The following is a 23,958-nucleotide window of genomic DNA, read 5'->3' on the forward strand; positions in this document are numbered from 1 at the left end:
TTTTAACCCTGCAGAGCAGAAATATTTTATGATTACACCGGATTAAATGATGGGTGATTTCAAAATAATGCTTTAAATCTGGGTTTCTTTTTTTATTTTACTTTTAAACAATTTTAATTAGTTGGGTACTTTGATCTTCAGTAATAATTTATAAGAATTTGATCATAAAAAAATCAACTTCTGACTCGATTTACTCGAAAACGAAAGCTCAAATAAATAAAAAATTATACCATAAAATCGACTCCAAATGTGATAAAGATTTATTTATTTATTATTGGATAATTTGTATAGCGCCGCTTTTGTGAGATATCACCTCAGGGGCGCTTAACAGTTGATGCAGGTATTACAGAAAATATAAATATTACAAAAATAGAGTGAAGTTAAGTTAAGTTAAATGAAGTATAGGAACAGGTGACACGAAGATAGAAGATGGAGACTCTGCAGCCAGAATCCTAGATGGTGAAGAAACTGGGCCATCCGCTGCAGCGAAAGAATCCACCGCGTCCACCAACAGTGCCAGCACGAGGTTCATCGTCCGTCCAGGTATGTGTCTGCTGCTAATAAAGCGCTGACACACTATCCTCTCACAGATACCAGACCTTGGCAGCACTGCTGTGACGTTCTACGAAGATAGAAGATGGAGGCTCTGCAGCAAGAATCCTAAGTGGTGAAGGAACTGGACCAGCTGCTGCAGTAAAAGAGTCCACACCGCGTCCAACAACGGCGTCCAGGTATGTATCTGCTGCTAATAAAGCGCTGACACCTCACATAGATAAGAGACCCTGGCAGCACCGCTGTGACGTTCGGCAAGTCCATCATTTATCTCCACGTAATCCTGTTCCTGTTAATTGTTGAAGTGGTGCATTCTGTCCGCAATAAAAAGCTGGGTATTAAATTACCCTGGGCTTAATAAAAAACACTTGCAGGGTTTAAGCTTGCCCAGTTTCCGAGAATTTTGTTGAAAACATCTGGAATGCATTTACCGATCGCCGTTCGTTTCGAATGTCCAATATTTTTGAGCAAATTTCCGATTATTTATTCACTTTTAAAACACTGCACTCAAATCACATATTATAAAGTTCTAATAATTATTAAGTTTATTTTTATTTAAGTTCATATGTTGATTGATTGATTTTAAAAATAATTTCAAAGGGATGTTGCCTCATTTCCCTTGAAAATACTAAAAAAAATACAAAGCGGTTGGAGGAAGCGTTAGGACGCGTCCTGCTGCCACGAAGGGCGCTATACTTCGATTCACCAGTTTTCCGCTTGTACTACGAGTTTCCGGACACCGTGTATATTAAAAATGATAAGAGTCCTAAGATGCTACGTTGTGGGACGCAACATACCGTTTTTTGAGCACGACTAAAGGTACTGTTTATTTGAACGCATTGCGTTCGATCCGTTAGATAACTACAAAATAATTGCAGGACTGAGTCTGATAATCCTATCCTCTTAAGTTAATCTAAAAGTGCCATCTACAAGTTATATATGTAATAAGTCTATTAATAAGGAAGCTGTCTGTTTTGTCGGTTTTGTTCAGACATATCCTGTAGATGTATGTAGCGTAATTCGAGACAATCTTCTCGAATTTCGAGGAAAAATGCATAAATCGCAAACATTATTATTGAAACTGACTCATCTTGAGAACGGTCGAGATCATTATTTATTTATTGAATATCAACGGTATAAATATACCATACACCACAATTCATGTCACAGAAAAACAATTCACTGTGGCAATTGATAATAAAATGACGACAGAAAGTATAAAATTAATACTAGGATGAGATACAAGTACATACAAAATATTATCAACAAGTATGAGTTGACTTACATTATATTCGTAATGATTTAGAAGATATTATAGTAAAGCCTTCTTGTACCTGTATCGCACGATTATATTCTTCCATCTCTGTACTTTCTGGATAAATTTCAAATTTTTCTTCTTTATTTATTTAACGCCCAGAGGGCTTTTACAATTTTAGTGATACAGTTTTGATGACAGATAATTTTGAAACATAAGAAAGAAATAATAAAAATAAAATTACATTCAAAAATAATATATGCAAGAAATAAAAATAAAAAGAACAAGAACATAAATTAAAAAATACAGCGATTTAACTGGTTCACAAAAATACAACTTCCATTTAGGAATAGTGTTGAAATTAGTCTTTACGTGATCCACAAAATTTGCAAAGTTAATATTAAATATATCGACATCACCTAAGTATTGGTTTCCCATAGTGTGAAACCGTTGTATTGGGGAGTTCGCAATGTAATTGCGCTTGTGTGTTGCGGTGGAATAGTGTATTTTGTCGTGTTGTTATTGTAGGTATTCGTAAGTTTATGAGTTGCAGAAGTTCGCAACGGTCGAATTTAGAGTTTAGAATTTTGAATAAAAAAATTGTTTATTTTCTATCTTCCAATGTGTGTATTTTTAGATTATTTAATAAGAAATGATATTGTAAGTCTTCTAGTGGGATATTTAATTTAAAATTTATAAAACGTAGAAATTCTTTTCTATTCGCTCAATGTTATTTATGTGAATTTTATAAGAGGGAGACCAAACTACTGAGTTGTATTCAATTATGCTTCTAACAAGAGATATGTATAACAGTTTAATGGCTTGTATGGAGTTAAAGTTTTTAGCTGTTCTTAATACGAAGCCTAGTGTTTTCATGCCTTTGTTTACAATTTGGTGGATATGATTGGCGAAATTATCTGAGAAATGCAAACTTTTATTCTAACATTTTTTTATTAATTTTATATCTACTTAACTATCTTCGAAAGTGAACAAGAAACCCGTTTTTCCTTTTCCATTATATTATTCTGCATTAATGATTGATGATGCGTTAGTTGTCAGCCACATCTATACCATGAAAACAAATGAATGCACCAAAACAGGAAGGTCTGCTTTTTTTAAGTAATTTCTGAATTACGATAAAACAGTAGGTATTGAAATCTTTGGCAAAGTATTTCGTAATCAAAAGAGGAAAAACAATGATGCAAATTTAACTCATTTAAAAATACGAAAAACTCACGTGCCCATTCGACCCAAATACTAATGATAAAATGTATGCATTGTGTGCTATTAAAATAATTGTAGGTCATTTATTTCGAATCAGCGAAAGCCGACTGTGGAATGAGCGACTGTCATCTGTTTTTCTTCCTTTATATATTCTGGGCCCCTTCAAGACCAGCATTAATAACTCTCTTCTTCTTATAGCCCTAGGTACCTAAACCCGCTTCACAACGTTTCAGCGAAAGCCGACTGTGGAATGAGCGACTGTCATCTGTTTTTCTTCCTTTATATATTCTGGGCCCCTTCAAGACCAGCATTAATAACTCTCTTCTTCTTATAGCCCTAGGTACCTAAACCCGCTTCACAACGTTTCAGCGAAAGCCGACTGTGGAATGAGCGACTGTCATCTGTTTTTCTTCCTTTATATATTCTGGGCCCCTTCAAGACCAGCATTAATAACTCTCTTCTTCTTATAGCCCTAGGTACCTAAACCCGCTTCACAACGTTTCAGCGAAAGCCGACTGTGGAATGAGCGACTGTCATCTGTTTTTCTTCCTTTATATATTCTGGGCCCCTTCAAGACCAGCATTAATAACTCTCTTCTTCTTATAGCCCTAGGTACCTAAACCCGCTTCACAACGTTTCAGCGAAAGCCGACTGTGGAATGAGCGACTGTCATCTGTTTTTCTTCCTTTATATATTCTGGGCCCCTTCAAGACCAGCATTAATAACTCTCTTCTTCTTATAGCCCTAGGTACCTAAACCCGCTTCACAACGTTTCAGCGAAAGCCGACTGTGGAATGAGCGACTGTCATCTGTTTTTCTTCCTTTATATATTCTGGGCCCCTTCAAGACCAGCATTAATAACTCTCTTCTTCTTATAGCCCTAGGTACCTAAACCCGCTTCACAACGTTTCAGCGAAAGCCGACTGTGGAATGAGCGACTGTCATCTGTTTTTCTTCCTTTATATATTCTGGGCCCCTTCAAGACCAGCATTAATAACTCTCTTCTTCTTATAGCCCTAGGTACCTAAACCCGCTTCACAACGTTTCAGCGAAAGCCGACTGTGGAATGAGCGACTGTCATCTGTTTTTCTTCCTTTATATATTCTGGGCCCCTTCAAGACCAGCATTAATAACTCTCTTCTTCTTATAGCCCTAGGTACCTAAACCCGCTTCACAACGTTTCAGCGAAAGCCGACTGTGGAATGAGCGACTGTCATCTGTTTTTCTTCCTTTATATATTCTGGGCCCCTTCAAGACCAGCATTAATAACTCTCTTCTTCTTATAGCCCTAGGTACCTAAACCCGCTTCACAACGTTTCAGCAAAAGCCGACTGTGGAATGAGCGACTGTCATCTGTTTTTCTTCCTTTATATATTCTGGGCCCCTTCAAGACCAGCATTAATAACTCTCTTCTTCTTATAGCCCTAGGTACCTAAACCCGCTTCACAACGTTTCAGCAAAAGCCGACTGTGGAATGAGCGACTGTCATCTGTTTTTCTTCCTTTATATATTCTGGGCCCCTTCAAGACCAGCATTAATAACTCTCTTCTTCTTATAGCCCTAGGTACCTAAACCCGCTTCACAACGTTTCAGCAAAAGCCGACTGTGGAATGAGCGACTGTCATCTGTTTTTCTTCCTTTATATATTCTGGGCCCCTTCAAGACCAGCATTAATAACTCTCTTCTTCTTATAGCCCTAGGTACCTAAACCCGCTTCACAACGTTTCAGCGAAAGCCGACTGTGGAATGAGCTACTGTCATCTGTTTTTCTTCCTTTATATATTCTGGGCCCCTTCAAGACCAGCATTAATAACTCTCTTCTTCTTATAGCCCTAGGTACCTAAACCCGCTTCACAACGTTGAACAATCTGGGGCAATAATAGTCCCCCCTACCTAAAACTGTTGACACAGGAGAGCTCTTGAGAAGTATAAAAATATTAATAATTAAATTAATTGTTTTTGCTGGTTCAAACCAAATTTTTTTATAAATATATGTGCTATGTTACCACCTCTGAATGGCTCTCTTTGATTCATGAAGGAGTGAAGATGAAAGTAGGCCAGATGTATTTGAAATGATATTCAAAATATGTTCGGTTTTATTATACACAATGCAAAGGTAGACCAACCTTGTAGTTATAAGGCTGCTTTATAATAGTAATAGTAGATCACTCTATCACTCCAAATCATGCATACGTTGTCATATAAAACGATTGACCTAATTTATTTTTATCAATCAACACGGAATTTACAAATCGTTTTCACATAATTACTATCAAATTTTGACAAACGCTGTCCTCATTTCACGAAACCGAGTTTTCAAAGTTGTTGAACAAATTTAATACGGCAAAACACATAAATGGTTTGATTTTGTATTTTCTGCGTGATTTTGAATTTCCCAAAGCGGGCATGTTTTATGTGGGTCTTTCTGCAGATCAATAATCGATTAATTGAAACTATGAAAATGAAACTTTCCAACGATGTGATTTTACTACTTGCACGTTTATTTTTATTAGTTAAAGAGCAGCATTCTGCTGATGCACTCACATTATATAATCACCTTCTGTGTAGGTAGGTTCCTAAGCCAGTCAAGTATATATATAAATCGGTTGGGAAATTAACGCAGTTCACCTATTTTACGATAAGACTTCTATCGTCGTACAATATTTAATATATTAGCAGGTTATTTCATACGTCCAAGGCACGTGCGGTTTGCTACAAAATAGGTCCAACACAACCACGATTCTGTTTATTTGTAGTTTGAAATTCGTCGAACGAATCATGCATTGAAAAATAAATCTACCTATCTAACGAAAAGAATAATATTATATGCTTTTACCAAATAACCCCCTTACTTAAAACGCGGTGTAAATATTACATGGTGCGTAACTTAAAGTGAAGAACTTGACTTATTATCATGGCATTTGTTTTGTTTAAACGGTCTTAAACCACGCTCAAGGCCGGCTTTACCACACTCTAAATGTTCAAACTGACTAACTAATGCATCTATATGTCAAACATTTTGTCCCTCTCTAATTTTACCACTCTCCCACCCAAATTAGCACTTACGTCTGAAAATTCTTGGCTCCATTTATTAAAGCTATTAGTGCTTCAAAAATTTAAATCGAAATACTTTTTATATTATACATAAAAGAGTCAAGCTTCTAACGCTTATCAATAAGCTGTTTGTCGTGCCATCGGCGTGAGACAAAGTATCCTCAATTAAATGATAAAACTCGATAACAGTCGATCACAATAAATTTTATCATATTGGCAGTTTTGTGAACAGTAAAAAATGTGTGTTTATAATTTTCTTTATTTAATAAATTAAAAACAAAATTTCCTCTGAAATTTGTAAGTAGGTACTTAAATACCCACATAATTAATTATAAACCATCAATATTTTACAAACGAGTAACTTTAAAAAAATTTCCAATGAGAAATTATACAATTTGTCAAAATAAATGTCACCTTCGGGCCTTCCTTACTAGCGATATCAATCGTTGTATGGAGAATCATGAATTGTCAGATTCAAACGACAATCTAAGTTATTAATCGTCAAAATATCGATAATGTAGCCACGTTAAACTATCATAAGAACATTTTTCTGTCGATATATATGTTTTTATTAACAATTTATTTTCGTAAATACTATATAATGAACATCTAAGAATTCTCCCCATTCATTCGGCTCAATGAGGTGGCCGTGAATGCACGGTCCGTCGTGTCTTTTCAAAGTTCGAAATATCTTTTCTTTTTTCAAAGTTCGGAATTCCGCGTAATTATTATACTTCCAGGTGACGTTTCCATAATATTCCACTCTATGCGTTACGCGTAGGGACTATAATAGTGTGTCGCCTTTTTTATGTTTCATCTGTGAGTTTCCGTCGAAGCTGTGTATTGTCTCTCTCAAATAGTATTATTAAGAATTAATTTATTGTTTACATTTTTTGGTGATTCTAGGTGATAAACAATTTGATATTATTAAGAATTAATTTATTGTTAAAATTTTTTCGTGATTCTAGGTGATAAACAATTTGATATTATTAAGAATAATTTATTGTTAACATTTTTTCGGGTTTCTAGGTAATAAACAATTTGATATTTTTAAAATAAAAAAGTGTATAAAATATTCCAGCACTTACAATAAAATAAAAGAAGCAAATCCGTATAAAAATGTTTCAGTCCAAAAGATCGAATGCCGAAATCACTTACTTCGAAATTATTGCAAAAAACTTAGATCACTGTCAGAAGATACAAAGTATCCCTTAACACTTAGGAACATTGTGTCAAGCCGTATTTTACGCCTGAGAACGGCTGTACGTTGTGCGATAACGTACCGGAAGGCTATGAATTTTAGTCAAGAGGAAAAAATAAAACAGCTATATTTAGATATATTGAATGGTCCAAAACTTGTATATGGAGACCACTCACTATGCAAAAAACGGGCATACTTTTGCCAACGGGATACTGGCGACACTAATTAAGTACCCAATATGACTTCGAGCTTGATGATGTCCAGAATAATGCAGAACGTTCGACTTTTGGCATCTAATGCTCGAATTTTAATACATGATGTAGACAGCAATACTGTGGAGGGCTATACTAATGTTGTGGCTAAATTTGTTTGTGGAAAGCGTATCACTAATTACTATCTACTATTTTCTAAAACGGTCCGACAATGGAAGGTGCGCTGCAACGGTAGTGGCGTTCAACACCAATCGTCCACACTATTCTTTGCATAAATTTGCAACCGGTCATAGTCCCGGAAAACTCATAAATAAATTATAATTGAAAAGATTTCAGAAAAATAATCAACAAGTATTAAGTAAAAAAAAGAAAAGAAAAACCCTGCAGCTCGCTCCAGCAAAAGATCAGCATTATAGTTACAATAGCAATGTTTGCATGCTACCCGAATTAATTGATCCATAATCGCTGCATGCCTATTAGAAATCCTTAGTATTTAGAAAAGTGCATAATAACGAAAAGAAGTAAAGTAAAATTGGTTTCAGCGAAAACCAAAACATGTAAGAAGGAATTGTTAAGAAGAAATCAATAACATTTCATTGTGTCTTGTGAAGTGTCTTCAAAAGAAATTTTATTTATATTCCTAATGTATGTAATTCACATATTTAGAGATAGGGAAGGAGGGTTGGAAAGTTCCTGGCTATTCAGATCTAGTCACTAAACATATCTACGCCGTTCTCAAGCAACTTTCAATTCTGAATTATGGTCTCTCACCAGGGTGATACTGAACGTATCTTCCACTTTGGAATGAGGTACAGATTCATTATAATATGTACCTATATAAAAAAATATTAATTCTACAATATGTTATACTCATATAAATTAAATTTAATTTGTTTTGTCCTCGCCGGCTTTTGAACCCGTGACCTCAAATCAAACTAGACAATTTAGTAATAGCAGTGCTCCGCCGCACTGCGAAACCAGGCTGGAATAAAGGCCAAGCCTTTTGTCACTTTTTATGTGTTACTATGTGTACCTTTGTATGGGCACAATGGTACACATAGTAATACATCTCACCTATGTATGTATCAAAAAAGTTCCAAATAAAAAGTTATATTAAATGTTGTTACTGAGAACTTCCTCCATGAATCAAGCTATAGTTATATTGCATTACCTTCTAAAATATATTTTAACATAATTTTCAGAATCGCAATATCTTTAATTAATAATAATTTGTTTTGCTCTGTTCGTGTATTGATTTTGAATGGAACGCACCTGCCAGCTGCTGGTGCAGCGAGTTCGATATTCGAATTCAAGCTAGAAACATTTAATAGCGAGGGCCGTTAATGAGAATTCTTTTATGAACGTTTCTTCAGGCAGGTGTAGTCATCTGTCAAATCGGAATAATCAATATGATGGTATTGGCTATTCCGATTTATAATATATTGAATACAATATATCATATAATGTACCTGTACCTACACCTGATAATTGTTATCAGGTGTACTTAATGAAAATTCCGATTAGACAGCTCATGTAACCACGATCATGCGAAATCTGGCGGGATAAAAATATAATATCCAACACGATCACCATCTTGGGGACTGGAACTTAACAATCAAATTTACAGACAGATGAAATTCCAAATAGTTGAGTTGAAACAGGACTTTGAAAATCAGTCGATAATGCAAAAGTTGTATTAATTTTGGTTCTTCTTATGATATCTTATGTATATTATTTATTTTGTTTTGTTTGTAATGTAGTAGGCGCCCTTGAGGTGATTTCTCACGAAAACGGCGTTGTATAAATTAGCCAAATATTAGGTACCTAGTTGTGTATAAACTTCTTAAATAATCGAATCTATTGTTAATTATTATAATTACCTAATCGTATTGTTATATCTGTTTTATTCCTAAACACCTACAATAATCTTAATAATCGAATTAAAAAAAAAAACAACATTTAAGTTGAATCGTGGCAAGCATGGTTAAAAAACTGACCCGATTCTGCACTATCGACCAAAAGGAATTTAACAACTTTTTTTAACAGCCACGTGACGCGCCTAACACCTTAACAAACATTACGCGTTACGAGTAGGTTTAGTTGCTCAGTTTATGTAAGTAGTTCGGAATGAGGCGCACCTATTTCTAAGCCGGTCTCTAAAAATAAATTAATACTACTCCAATCAAGTACTTAGGTACTTATTACCTATTAACATTTTAAAAAAATAAATAAATTCGGATTCGTTCTAAGGACAGCTTGTTGACAAAATAACGTAAACAATGAGGTGTCTTTATTTATTAACAGGTTACGTATCGGTTTTGCAATGTTTGTTGTCGAAAGTGTCTTCATCCTGCTGATAACGCTATTTAGGAATTGGTGAAGGTTTGTGGTACACGAGTGAGCCATTGCCAGCGCCAGTGGAAGTGCGAGCGATAAACGATACTTAACGGATATAACAGACGTCAGTATGACACATCAATTGGAGTGGATTCAACGTAGATAGTGTTTATTCTACTTGTGAGTTGCTAACACGCGTACGGTGATTAGACGCTAATTATCTGCTTACGGGGAAAATGTGAGTCTCCACGCGTAGTACTCGATCGCTCTGAAATGTGACTTATTAAAATACTGGTGCAATATTGAATAACACGATGCAGGAAAAACACGTTTATTTTATAATTTAGATCCTAATAGAGCAACGATGAACTCTAACGCAAACAATACTAGTAATTTTGTCAAAGTCGCGCTTATAACGGCGATGACGTTGTGCATACTTGTGTATATAAACAAATCTGCAACGAGCTTAGAAACAATCAATCAAACCTACGTTGAGTCTGTTCCTAGAGTGCGCCAAATAAAACAAATCCTGTTTTGGAATGGGTTCTTCTCCGACCCGACCTACGAATTCGGAGAGGGGTCGCAGCCATTTATCAGCCACAATTGTGCAGTGAAGGAGTGCTTCATCACACGAGATAGAACCGAACGACCGGTCGATCAGTTCGACGCCATCGTCTTCCATGGACCGGAATATGACCCCAACCACCCGGATAATACCCCGAAGGACAGATCGAAACGCCAAAGATATGTCTACTTTTCTATGGAATCACCGCTCAACAGACCGGCTAAAGAGAAGTTTGACGGTTTCTTCAATTGGACGATGACTTATCGATCAGACTCTGATATTCTGACTCCATATTTTGAGTTTTATGACGCCAGTGGAAAGAGAGCCTCGTACTTTGATGACCCGCCGTGGAATAACCAATCAAACCGTTTGCAATCCAACAGACACACGTCAATCTATCAATCAAAAAAAAAACCTGTTGCTTGGTTTGCTTCAAATTGTGGTAGTAAAAATAACAGACAAGAACTTGTAAAAAATTTACAAAAATTACTATCGGTTGATGTCTATGGAGGATGTGGCCCTTTCAAGTGTCCGAGAAACGATGCACGAGTTTGTTTTGACATGCTTAGAAGGGACTATTTCTTTTACCTCAGTTTTGAGAACTCCAACTGTAAGGATTATATAACGGAGAAGTTAACGAATGCAATGTTGAATGACGTAATTCCTGTGATGTATGGAGGAGCTAATTTCTCCAAAATATTGCCACCTGATTCCTATATCGACGCCTCAGTGTTGTCAGTTAGTGAATTAGCGGATAAACTAAAATCAGTCATGCTAAATGCAACCGAGTATTTGTCGTACTTCTGGTGGAAAGACTTTTACAGACTCACCTATCGGACTGACCCTCAAAATCAACCTTTTTGTAAATTATGTGAAATGTTACACGACCCTAATTTGCCATCGAAACAATACATCGATTTCAGTAGTTGGTGGAACGGTGATTCTATTGGCAAAGTATGCGAGGGAGGATTTCATCCGTAATAGTATCATATCAACTGTTTGTACCAACTTACTTTTATACGACTGTAGTTTATAATAATCTAATCGTAAACACTCCAGTTGCTTCAAAACAATATAAAATATAATTAACGACTGACTAAAATAATATTATTGAACTGAAACAATCACTTGGTAGAATATCCTCGTATATTAAGTAATTCATTATTGCCTCTAATACAAGTATTATAAAAAATCGCTTATTTTCAAGATGTATTATTATCAACTTACATAGTGATTGTGCCATTTAACTAGTGGTTCATACAAAGTGATTGTTTTATTTTTTTATACTGTATCACATTGTATCAACACGTAAAAAGTGGTAGATTTACTTCTACGATAGATGTTTTCATTTAATTGAATTCTTGATTTTTTTACAGCACTACGTCGTAAATAATTAAGTAGTTTTTAAGAAGTGTAAAGTATGTTGTGATATAAACCGTTTCATTACATACCTGTGACAAGTCGATTTAGAAGTAGCTGATTACAATGCGAACATGTTTATAAACATTTCAACAATCACTAACGATCACCATTAGATGATATACCACTCGTTGGCTTGGTGCAAAAAGGTTTAAGTTTTAATCAGAAAATTAAAAAATTCTTGTTAAATGAAATGCGATACATTAAAGTTGCTGAATAATGGATTGGTTAGTTGACTACATGTTGAATATGTTCATTATGAATACAAAAAAAACTTTCTTATCTTAACACTAGAAAGACCGTATTCGTTATTTTGACGTTACTTTTCACCTTTCAAAATTTTAGATCCGTTGTGAAAAAAGCAGTTTCTCATCTGATTTAATTTTTGAAACATATTGATTTATACATACAAATACCGCGGCTGTCAATGTGACGGCCACTAAGCCGAATTATTTCCAAACATACCCATCCCACCATACACGAGGACCAGATCTGAATAGTCAGGTACTTTCCATCATTCCCTTTCAAGCCGTTTGCAGCCTTACAGCATAGCTAAATTGCGTGCGCATTTTTTTTTGTCCGAAATGACTGTTATTTTCAATTCTACCAAAGATAGTTAGAAAATAATTTACCAAATGACTCAAAATGTTGTACTTTATGATTTATGTACTTATATGCCGGTATTATACGCATTCTAATGTCGGTAATCTGTATTATTTATGTACTTATATGACGGTATTATACGCATTCTAATGTCGGTAATCTTTATTATTCGACTTATATTATGTCCGTAAAAGTCTAACGGGTGTTCAATAAATAAACACGTGATCTAGTCGACAGTGGGCTATGGCATGGAAAATAATTTATGAAAAGATTACAAAAAATGTGTATCATTGGAGAATAAAGAGCATGACATACAAATACCAAAGCTGGTCCAGTTATATTTACTCGAGAAGAAAGAAAGGAACCGACAAATAATTCTCCTGAAAGTGCCAAATTTACTTTTTATAAAATGCAAGAAAACCGAAATAATAAAGCGAGTGATAATTGCAAGATAGAGGTTTGCGAAAAGTGCATCGAATATTATTAAGAAACAAATGGCCAGCTTTCTCTGTTTTAATGGAATACACAATATAGTTAATTAATTACAGCTTTTATTCATTATACGAAAAAGTACTGTTTTACGTAAAAGTAGTGTCCATCATCAGGGCAGATGTGAGCATATATATATGCCCTGATGATGGACACCGTAACGTTGTCCGAAATGTTGGCTAAAGAAGGAGTTAGCGCAACACAAATAACACCCCAAAAACAAATAACAAAAATACTTTTGGCCGTGAAAATCTTAAATCATATTAAACTTAGTGATGATCGAAAGATTATGATAATCGCAATATTAAATTCTAAAACAATAAAAATAAATTAAATGTTGATGTTTTAAGATAAATTCTAGACCAAATATGCGCAAGAATCTTTAATAGGACGTAACTGTAAAACTCACAATGCCTCTAGAGATGTACACATTTTCAATTGGAACTTGAAAACGGTGATCGGATAAATCATCACAATGATAATTCATCACATCTTTAAAAAGTTATATAAAGTCATGGAAAGTGATGAAACAAAAACTTTAATAACTGGGTTAAGTAGGTTAGGTTAGGTTAAATTTTTTTTCATCGTTTCTAATAACTTTATATCACTTTTTAGAAGTGTGTTGAATTGTCACTGTGTTGAGTTATCATGGAACCCTTGAATACATATTGATTAATACAGCTTACTAAACTGATAACTTCATTTTTTTATTTTGTGAATAATTCTATCATTTTGTTTATTTTATAGTTTTTAGTATAATCATGCGAAAACTGTCTTTACTTGTTTTATAACATTTTGTAATTCCTTATAATATATATTTTTTAAATATTTCCTGTCATTTTTTAAATATATTGTGTGGGTACAAATACTAAATCAACAACTAAACTTAATGGAACTTTATTGGTCTGGAACATATAAATAATTACTGTTTATTCTAAATGTATAAATGACTGTTTGTTTCCTAAATAAAATAAAATAGCTTGTACAGTTTACACGATACCGAATTTGTAACGATTAAATAAATTAATTATTTTAGAATATTTCCACCCTTGGGATGCCTGCAGGCATTTGAGATTCCCACAAATGTCCTCTTTGCAGTAAGTTCTGTTGTGCTTTACATTAATTTTATATGAATTCATATAAGTTTAGGGGTTTTAGTTAGTAAAAAAAAATCTCGCCTGGTTTTGAGAGTTTTGCCACTGGTTGAGACATAACCGAATGGGGAAAGCGGTGGCGTGGCTCTAACCGCATCTAGGTCGCGGGTTCTATTTAGAAGTGAGTCATTTTTACTCACTAGTACCCTTCTAAGGTTAATTTAATTAGGGGTTGGAATATTCGAAGAAAATTAAAACAATATTTTAGTGCAAACATAAAAATTTCAATTACTGACATAATCGGTTATTTCGATTTGGATTTTAGATTATGCTACCAATAATGGATGGAACTAAAATATTATGTGCGTTGTTCCGTAAAAATAGCTTGTTTGAAAAATCAGCAAAAATTACTTATTGCTTTTCCGCAGTATGCCCGAGCATGGCCTGTGTGTTGTTAATTTCGAAATCGTGAGTGCGGCATTACCATTCAGGTTTGGGCAATATCGCAATATCGCTATCCAGGTTGAACTTACGCAAACTGCATACCTATATGCAAATCATTACTTTACTTTTATTTGTGTCAGTGTTTGTTTTAAACGGGTTATTTTCGAATGAAAACTCCAGCTGGAGAGGTTTAATGAGATTGGTAATATGATTTGCATTATGTCGTATGTTTAATAAAAAATACTGTTTTTAATATAAATCAAAGCACAAAAAAATACTGGTTTAAAAAACGGTTTTTATGAATTCATATTACACTAACGTTATCTTTAACATCCTAAAATAAGTTTTTTTCAAAAGATTCACTGTACCTACTTACAATTATGTTTATTCCTAAAGATTCACAGTACCTATTTACAATGATGGTTATTCAAAAGATTCACAATACTTACAATTATGTTTATTCCTAAAGATTTACAGTACCTACTTACAAATATGGTTATTCCAAAGATTCACAATACTTACAATTATGTTTATTCCTAAAGATTCACAGTACCTACTTACAATTATGGTTATTCAAAAGATTCACAATACTTACAATTATGTTTATTTCTAAAGATTCACAGTACCTACTTACAATTATGGTTATTCAAAAGATTCACAATACTTACAATTATGTTTATTCCTAAAGATTCACAGTACCTACTTACAATTATGGTTATTCCGAAGATTCACAATACTTACTTAGAATTATGTTTATTTCAAAAAATTCACAGTACCTACTTACAGTTATGCTTATTCCTAAAGATTCACAGTACATACCTAAAGGTAAAAGCCCGAGCTAGAGCTGTACAAGGTGGATACATAGAATTTCTATTAGATTTTAGTATACTGACCAATGATTCAAACATTTTTAAAAGTCTCATCGTTAAGCGTAATTAATGTATTTTTTATCAAGATACCATTTTAAAATATTGATAATTACACATTTACATACCTGATATGCATTTGTAGCTTCACTTGTTGATTTTTTTCTATTGGTAAGAAACACAAAACAATAATTTATTGATGTCACCGCGAGCTATATTTTTCGTTTAGGTAAAACCATTTATAATAGACAGAAATAATAAAGAATACATAATTGTTTGAACGGGAAGCAGGAAAAGTGTTGTTGTTCTAACAATCATTATGTTTTATGCCTTTTATTGGTTTGGTTGAGTATTTTATGATTGTAAATGTTTCTTTGCCATAACTTAAAAATGCCACAAATCAAGAAACAAAAAACGTTACCGTTGAAGTAATTAATATTTGCGGTAAGTTTCTAACCACATGATCGAATGTTCCATTATTGAACGTATTTCATTATTTTCTTGTAAGTAGTTACTACATTTGTAGATAAAACGTGGCTTTTTGGGATTTTTTTGGAAATCCGTTTTGTATTATATTTATTTAATGATTTATTTATTTATTATTCATTGACGCCCTATCTGGCTTTTACAAGTAAAATTAACAATTTATGTGTGTAAATGTAACCAAATACATGGATAATAGCATAACTAAATATATTTTTTTAAATACTAATACTGTGATTAACATCAAATCCAAATAATAACACCTGATATTGCAAGTAAAGCAAAGGTTCAAATATAAATGTAAGAATGTACATTGTACATTCGTATACGTTTACAATTATTTAAGTTTGTTGCAAACCAGCAACACTGAAAACAGGAAAGTACTAATACTGTGATTAACATCAAATCCAAATAATAACATCTGATATTGCAAGTAAAACAAAGGTTCAAATATAAATCTAAGAATGTACATTGTACATTCGTATACGTTTACAATTATTTAAGTTTGTTGCAAACCAGTAACACTGAAAACAGGAAAATAATTTTTTCGCAAGGTAAATACTAATATTATAAAAGAGATCAGTTATCAATGGAAAAAAAATTAATTAGTAATGGCAAAATACTAATGCCATATTTAATATCGAATTTAAATAATAGGACCTGAAATGGTAAATAAATAGAAGTATAAAATATAAAGCACGTATGTTCGTACATGCAAACAGTCATTAATATGTGTGTTAAAAACAAATAAAACTAAAAAGGAGTATGCGATGTACTTGTAGGAAGGTATAGAAAAAAGATTTTTTAAAAAGACAAGAAATAATAAAAATTAATAACGAGCAAATAGGTCTGAAATTAGTTGCCTTTTGAAACCCACAATTTTTTAAACACCAAATTCATCGATAAGTTGACAGCGTTTATTTTTAAGGTGATGAATTCTTGGAATTGGTGAATAAATGGAAAGTTAGTATTGAGGTTATTGTTACATTTAAAAGTGACTTTCCTTCGAATTTATCTGGCAGGCACCTTCATATAATGTTGTGCCATTCTATTGGTATGGCATGGGACGGTGCAGCTAAAACTACACTAGATCCGTTAGCCAAGGAACAAAAAGCTGTAATAAGAGTGATGGATAAAAAAGTGGGTGTGTCAAGCCTACGCAAGACAGAAGTGAAACTTCTTTTGTTAAACCGTATGAACCACAATCAATTACGTATTTCACTCGTATTACACTCACGACGCAGTATACTAACCAAGCAGCTGATGCTTGGCGTGGCGCAGTTCGCTGGTGTCTGAGAGAGAGGAAAGAAGAGAAGAGAGAGAACGTTCGTGAGCGGCTCCCCCACCTCAACAAGCGCATATGGTGAGAGAGGGACAGTGAACGGTGAGCGGTGGTGGGGGTACCCGCATTTTCGTGTCGATCCTGACTCGGTTTTACTCCGTCCATCGAAAATCCATTACGCGCCTAAAGAAGTTTCACAAAATAAATAAATAGAATCCCACACAAGATCGCGTAGTGCGCTCTAGCGAACGGATATTTTATCAGAGGGAGATAGTTTTAATTTTTTTTTCTGTAAATTATTACATATTATCAAAATAAATAAATTAATTAAATAAATGTAATACAATTATCATAATATACGGATTAGATAATAATTTTAATCCAACACAATAACGCAAAGCGCGCTCTAGCGGAGTAATGTTTTATCACAGTGAGATAAGTGTTTTTATTATTTTGCAATATTATTTTCTTTTAAAAAATGTTCTGACCTACTAAAAAATAAGATATTGAATGAAAAAGGCGTTAAAAACAAAAAAATAATGTGCGATGGCCGAGAATCGAACTCGGATCAACTGCTTGGAAGGCAACTATGCTGACCATTACACCACCAACGCCAGTTGTCGGGATGAGCTAAGAAGCATTTATATGTTACTTCAAAACTTTGACTAGATCAAATGAACTTTAATCGGTGGTGGGGGTACCCGCATTTTCGTTTCGATCGTGACTCGGTTTTACTCCGTCCCCGAAAATTCATTACGCGCCTAAAGAAGTTTCACTTCAAAAAAAACAAATATATATTTACGATAATATGGATAAAGTACCCCCACCACCGATTAAAGTTCATTTGATCTAGTCAAAGTTTTGAAGTAACATATAAATGCTTCTTAGCTCATCCCGACAACTGGCGTTGGTGGTGTAATGGTCATTTTCGGGGACGGAGTAAAACCGAGTCACGATCGAAACGAAAATGCGGGTACCCCCACCACCGATTAAAGTTCATTTGATCTAGTCAAAGTTTTGAAGTAACATATAAATGCTTCTTAGCTCATCCCGACAACTGGCGTTGGTGGTGTAATGGTCAGCATAGTTGCCTTCCAAGCAGTTGATCCGAGTTCGATTCTCGGCCATCGCACATTATTTTTTTGTTTTTAACGCCTTTTTCATTCAATATCTTATTTTTTAGTAGGTCAGAACATTTTTTAAAAGAAAATAATATTGCAAAATAATAAAAACACTTATCTCACTGTGATAAAACATTACTCCGCTAGAGCGCGCTTTGCGTTATTGTGTTGGATTAAAATTATTATCTAATCCGTATATTATGATAATTGTATTACATTTATTTAATTAATTTATTTATTTTGATAATATGTAATAATTTACAGAAAAAAAAATTAAAACTATCTCCCTCTGATAAAATATCCGTTCGCTAGAGCGCACTACGCGATCTTGTGTGGGATTCTATTTCTGTACATTGTACATTATTTTTAAAAATATATTATATTTTGGGTGTGATGTAGGTAACATTATAAAACATAACAAGCTCTCATATTTTCAGAACCTACATAATATAATCAATTTATGCGGCTTTGCTTACAGTTGGTGCTCAGCGTGGTTGGCTTTCAATCAGTTAAGCGAGGTTCGATTCTCGGCTGTGGCATTTTTGAAGTGAAACCTTGTTGAGGTGGGGGAGCCGCTCACGAACGTTCTCTCTCTTCTCTTATTTCCTCTCTCTCAGACACCAGCGAACTGCGCCACGCAAAGCATCAGCTGCTTGGTTAGTATACTGCGTCGTGAGTGTAATACGAGTGAAATACGTAATTGATTGTGGTTCATACGGTTTAACAAAAGAAGTTTCACTTCTGTCTTGCGTAGGCTTGACACACCCACTTTTTTTTTTATTGCATTTGTATAACGATATAATGTACAACATTGTATAATCGTTTTTATATTTTCTTTTATATGTTTTTATATTTTCTTTGTATATTTTCTTATTTATGTTACCACTATAATACGGGGATTTGCCTAGTTTGGCGTATAAAAATAGCAATAATAATAATATAATATAAAGGCAGGGTTTATTTTTTCTTAGAGAATTTATGTGTTTAAAAAAGTGTGTGACATCTGAAGGAATAGACTTTTCCGTCTTAAGTATGTGGGTTTGATATAATTTACTGGCGAGTATTTTACAGTCAGTTCTTTATTTGTGAAATTTATTTTAGTATGAGATAGAGTTGCTGTCAGTGTTATAAGTCATTATCAAACCATTTGTGAAACTTTCATGGTTTTGATTTGAATTGAGGGTACGTATTTATCAATAGCCGTGTTGATGATGAAGTAAAAATGGACAATATCAGTGGGAACATAACCCGTCAACCGGTTTAATTGTTGGCAGATGAATCATATGCGGTAAATATTCATTTTTAACATTCACTTAGTGAAGTGAATGTTTAAAATGATGATTAAATGTCAGACATTTAACGATTAAATGTCAGACCGGTCAGTGGCCGAGTTGTCATCGCGTTTGGGTCCCACCCAGGCGTATAGTGTTCAATTCCTCGGCTGGCTAAGTCCTACATCACAACACAAGCAACATTTTCAGCTTACTGTGGTGGTAGTAGGAGATTTTCAAATATTGTCAGATTATTCGTAACCCGGAAATGTTTGTCTTTCTTTAAAAAAAAAAATTAATTCATTTAAGTAATATATGTATACTTTTCTATAAATCCAGCTAACACATTGGGCGCATTTTGCACTTGTGTTCTAAAATTAAGTTAGTTGCAAGTGTCTACATAAGTAAACATATTTAAGCCTTAGTCGTAAGTCACTAGAAAGTCTTAGATTTAAGTCACTAGTTATTATGAATTCTAATTGTAAGCCAGCAGTTTTATTATTTAATAAACATTTTTATACAGCGCCCTTGAGGTGATTTTTCACGAAAATGGCGCTATATAAATTGGCCGAATATTGTTATGATTATTTTTTTTTTTAAAAGATTTTGGTTAACATTTTTGTTTTTGTCTAAAAATACCAATTTGTATTTTCAATGTGTTTTATTATCAGTGTATATTCTGCTCTGGCAAAATTATATGAGTAATTAGGAATAGCGTTGGAGTGTGTGTTAAGGTAATTGTTTATAATGGTGATGTTAAAGTGAGGATGATAGGAATCTACGGGGAGAAGGGTATCTATTGATTTACATTATTTTCCTATACATACATTAGGATCGCTACTAAGTGCGAGGTCTAAAATGTGGTGATTAGAATTAACTACATTATTAATTTGACTTAAGTCCTAGGAAATTTGACAAATTTATTCGCATAGATATTAAAATGTATTGATGGATTATTAATCCAGTCTATATTTGGAATATTGTAGTCACCGATTAGCAGCATTCTACCTTCTGGATATTTCTGATTGAGGGCTTCAACATCTTCAATGTGATTTTTGAACAAATAAACTACACTTATCTACTACGGTTATCTAATCTATTAAATTTGAGTGACAGAAGAACTGTTTTCGATCTAGTATTTCTCTTTAAAATCTTGCATAGTACAATTGACAGCCCTGAATTATTGGCGATTATAAATTTTAATGTGCCATCCAGAAACACAAGGTCAGTACTACCGTTTTATTGTGGTAATACTACGACCAGGGCGCAGTTCAATATACCACTACACAGAATTCAAAACTTGGGAAATATGAATTCACACATAGATTTATGGAATTGGTCACTGATACAATATACACATGAAATAATCAAATCATTTATCCATGATACAAGTTCTCACTAAAGAAGTTCTTTGTTAAATTTATGAAACTACATCTGCAAATTTACTAAACATATCTCTACCTAAATCTTGTATGATATAAAATGCATGATTCGTAGGAGTATTATAAACAATAATTATCTGTAGTATTAATTAGTTGCAAGAAAAAAAATGTTTTTCATTATTATTATTTTTTTTTTTTATTTATTCTTTAATATATTTGTTAAACAATGGTATAGTACATTGTCCTCCACGCTAGGAGTTCACCTGTGTTGTGGAGGACAAATTAACTTTTATAAAATATTAAAAACGAAATCGGACAGTTCCGAACTCCTGCAAATTACTACTAGCTAATTCCCCGGTACAATGGTTTCGTACTATACGAAACCAATACCAAACCAATACCGAACCAATACCGAACCAATACCGTAACAATAATGTTGTGATTCTCTGATCACGGTACTTTAATTTTTTGTTGCTGTAATTTTATATCTTGTGTGTATTTTTTTATCGTTACTTCATTGTTATTATTTTTCACTGTACTTTAAATTTTTGTGCTCTTATTTTTAATTCATGTATGTATGTATATTTATTTCTCATGTTAAATTGTACTGCCTTTATGTATATATGTAAAAGCCCTATGGGCGTAAAATAAAAATAAATAAAAATATTTGTGTAATTGATCCAGGTGGAATATAAAAACATGCAAGAAAAAAATCCCTAAGTTTGTCTTAGACTAAACGAAGTTATAGATTTGGTAAGAGATATTATTACACCCGTCTTCTTGATTTGGTGCTAGTAGTGGTACTTCTGTCGAAGCTGTATGTGTTGTGAGAAGTGAACCCTAATTCCTCTGCATTGCATGAAAGACGAATCCAACCAAGTTTCAGTCATTAAATATATTTGGCGCGGCAGCCCCTTATATTTTGCTAGCAACCCATTATGTAGATTGGATTTACATGTACACTGTGAGTGTACATCCAATCCTGATGATGTGAACATCGTTCACGAAACATAAAACAATGTCAAAATCAATAATTTATTTTTATGTACTCTTAAAACACTACCATGTCTGATTTAAGATTTTCACGGCCAAAAGTATTTTTGTTATTTGTTTTTGGGGTATTATGCCGTGTTGCGCTAACTCCTTCTTTAGTCAAATGTGTTATTTGTAAATAACACATCTGCCCTGATGATGGACACTGCAATGCTGTCCGAAACGTTGACTAAAGAAGGAGTTAGCGCAACACGGCATAATACCCCAAAAACAAATAACAAAAAAAAACTACCATATCTGACTCATTATTTGAAGAGATAGACTCATCTTTTAAGATTTCGAAAAATATTTGTTTAACTAGTGTCGAATGTAATAACACATTATTAGAAATAGATCATCTAAAAGCATTAACAATCCTTCACCTAAATATTCGAAGTGTCTCGAAAAGTTTTGATCATTTTACACTTGCATGAAGCCAGAATTAGCGGATTACCTATAATTTACCTGGATACAAATACTTTGTCACAACTTACAAAATAAATCAAAACAGCGTTTCATTGTTTTTGTAAAATCTATTCATGAGAATATTTCCGTTAATGAAATTCATATCGATCTTGTAAATTGTCTTCATATTCAAATTATTATAAAACATACGTTTTATGATATAATAGCATTATATAGAACACATAACTCGAGCATTAGTAATTTCACCGAGAATCTGAAATCTATTATAAATATTAATTGTTCTCAAAATGCATTTGTTGTAGGCGATGTTAATATTTATATATCTAATGAATTTGAAAACAATAGAAATAAAGAAAAAAATGAATATATCAACACATAAACGGAACTAAATTTTAAACCATGTGTAAAAAAATAAACGAGAGAATTTCATGGACAAAGGCCATCATGCATAGATCATATCTGGTGTAATACTAATGAAACTGAAAAAATAAAAACAATTATTTGGAAAAATAACATCACTGACCATCACACATGCATTGTAGCTTTTAAAACTGACGAAATAGATGTGAATAATTACTCCCGCAATAATTTTCCAAAAACTATTATTAATTACGACAAATTACAACAAAACCTAAATATTGAAAATTGGGAAACTGTTCTATCCTCTACTAACACCGAATTATGTTCACTAAATTTTGAAGCAATCTTGAATAAGCACATCAAATTTTCCTCTTCCATTATAAAATACTCTCCAAAAACTAAATTAAAAAATTCAAACCGTGGATCACTCAAGGAATCATAATTTCAATTAAACATAAAGAAAAAAATTATAAAGAACATAAAAAGTTTCCAGAAAACATACGAATATTTAAAAAAAATCAGAAATAAACTATGCCATATTATTCGGAAAACCAAAAAAAATTTCTATAAAGAAAAAATCAATATTGCTGGCAACAATAATAAAAAGATATGGCAAACTATAAATGAAATTATCAATAAAAAACCAAAAAAATCTTACATAAACAAAATCACAGATATTGATAACAAACTTTACGATGTAAACACGGATCCAACGAATTAACAGTTATTTTGGGTCAGTTTGTGTAAAATTAGCACTGAAAATAATAAAAAAAAAACTGATAATAATGAAAAATTAGCACTTAAAATAAATAACACTGATAATAAAGATCTACCATCAACATCCAATAATTGTAACACCTTGAGACAATTTCAACGAACTAATGTTAATGAAATTAAACAAATTGTTAATGAAATAGAAGGTAATTTTGGAAGGTAAACAGCTGTCACAATAATAAAAAACTAAAACACTTGCAGAAATTAATAATAATATTATCAAATTTAATCAAAAATTAAATTTATAAAAAAATTAAATGGAGTTCTACGAATTAAACACAAAAACAATAAATAAATAAAAAAGTAATTTTTCCCCTGGTTTTGACAACATTTCTGTAGAAATACTTTAAAAAAATTCTGACTCACTCTGTAAACCATTGGCTCACATCATAAATACAAGTTTTGAAAATGGCAACTTTTCCTTTACCTACAAAAAAACTATTATTTCCCAATTTTTTAAATCTGGGGAACCCAATCTAAGTAGTAACTATAGGCCAATTTCTCTCACCTCA

General features: G+C 33.1%; 2 protein-coding genes across 2 annotated transcripts in view; one reads left to right on the forward strand and one right to left on the reverse strand.

Annotated features, from left to right (window-relative positions):
• Nucleotides 1-23,958, reverse strand: part of LOC149425722 (gonadotropin-releasing hormone receptor-like) — a 627,687-nt gene that overhangs the window by 505,686 nt on the left and 98,043 nt on the right. The window lies entirely within an intron of this gene.
• Nucleotides 9,936-13,714, forward strand: LOC149425727 (lewis-type alpha-(1,3)-fucosyltransferase-like). Its single transcript, XM_089641372.1, has one exon. It carries the CDS (start codon nt 10,200-10,202, stop codon nt 11,379-11,381), a length of 1,182 nt encoding a protein of 393 aa, XP_089497498.1. The 5' UTR covers nt 9,936-10,199; the 3' UTR covers nt 11,382-13,714.

Source organism: Hesperophylax consimilis, chromosome 2 (assembly GCF_061612785.1).
Source record: "Hesperophylax consimilis isolate HC1 chromosome 2, BYU_Hcon_1.0, whole genome shotgun sequence".
In the NCBI taxonomy this organism is placed as follows: Eukaryota; Metazoa; Arthropoda; class Insecta; order Trichoptera; family Limnephilidae; genus Hesperophylax; species Hesperophylax consimilis.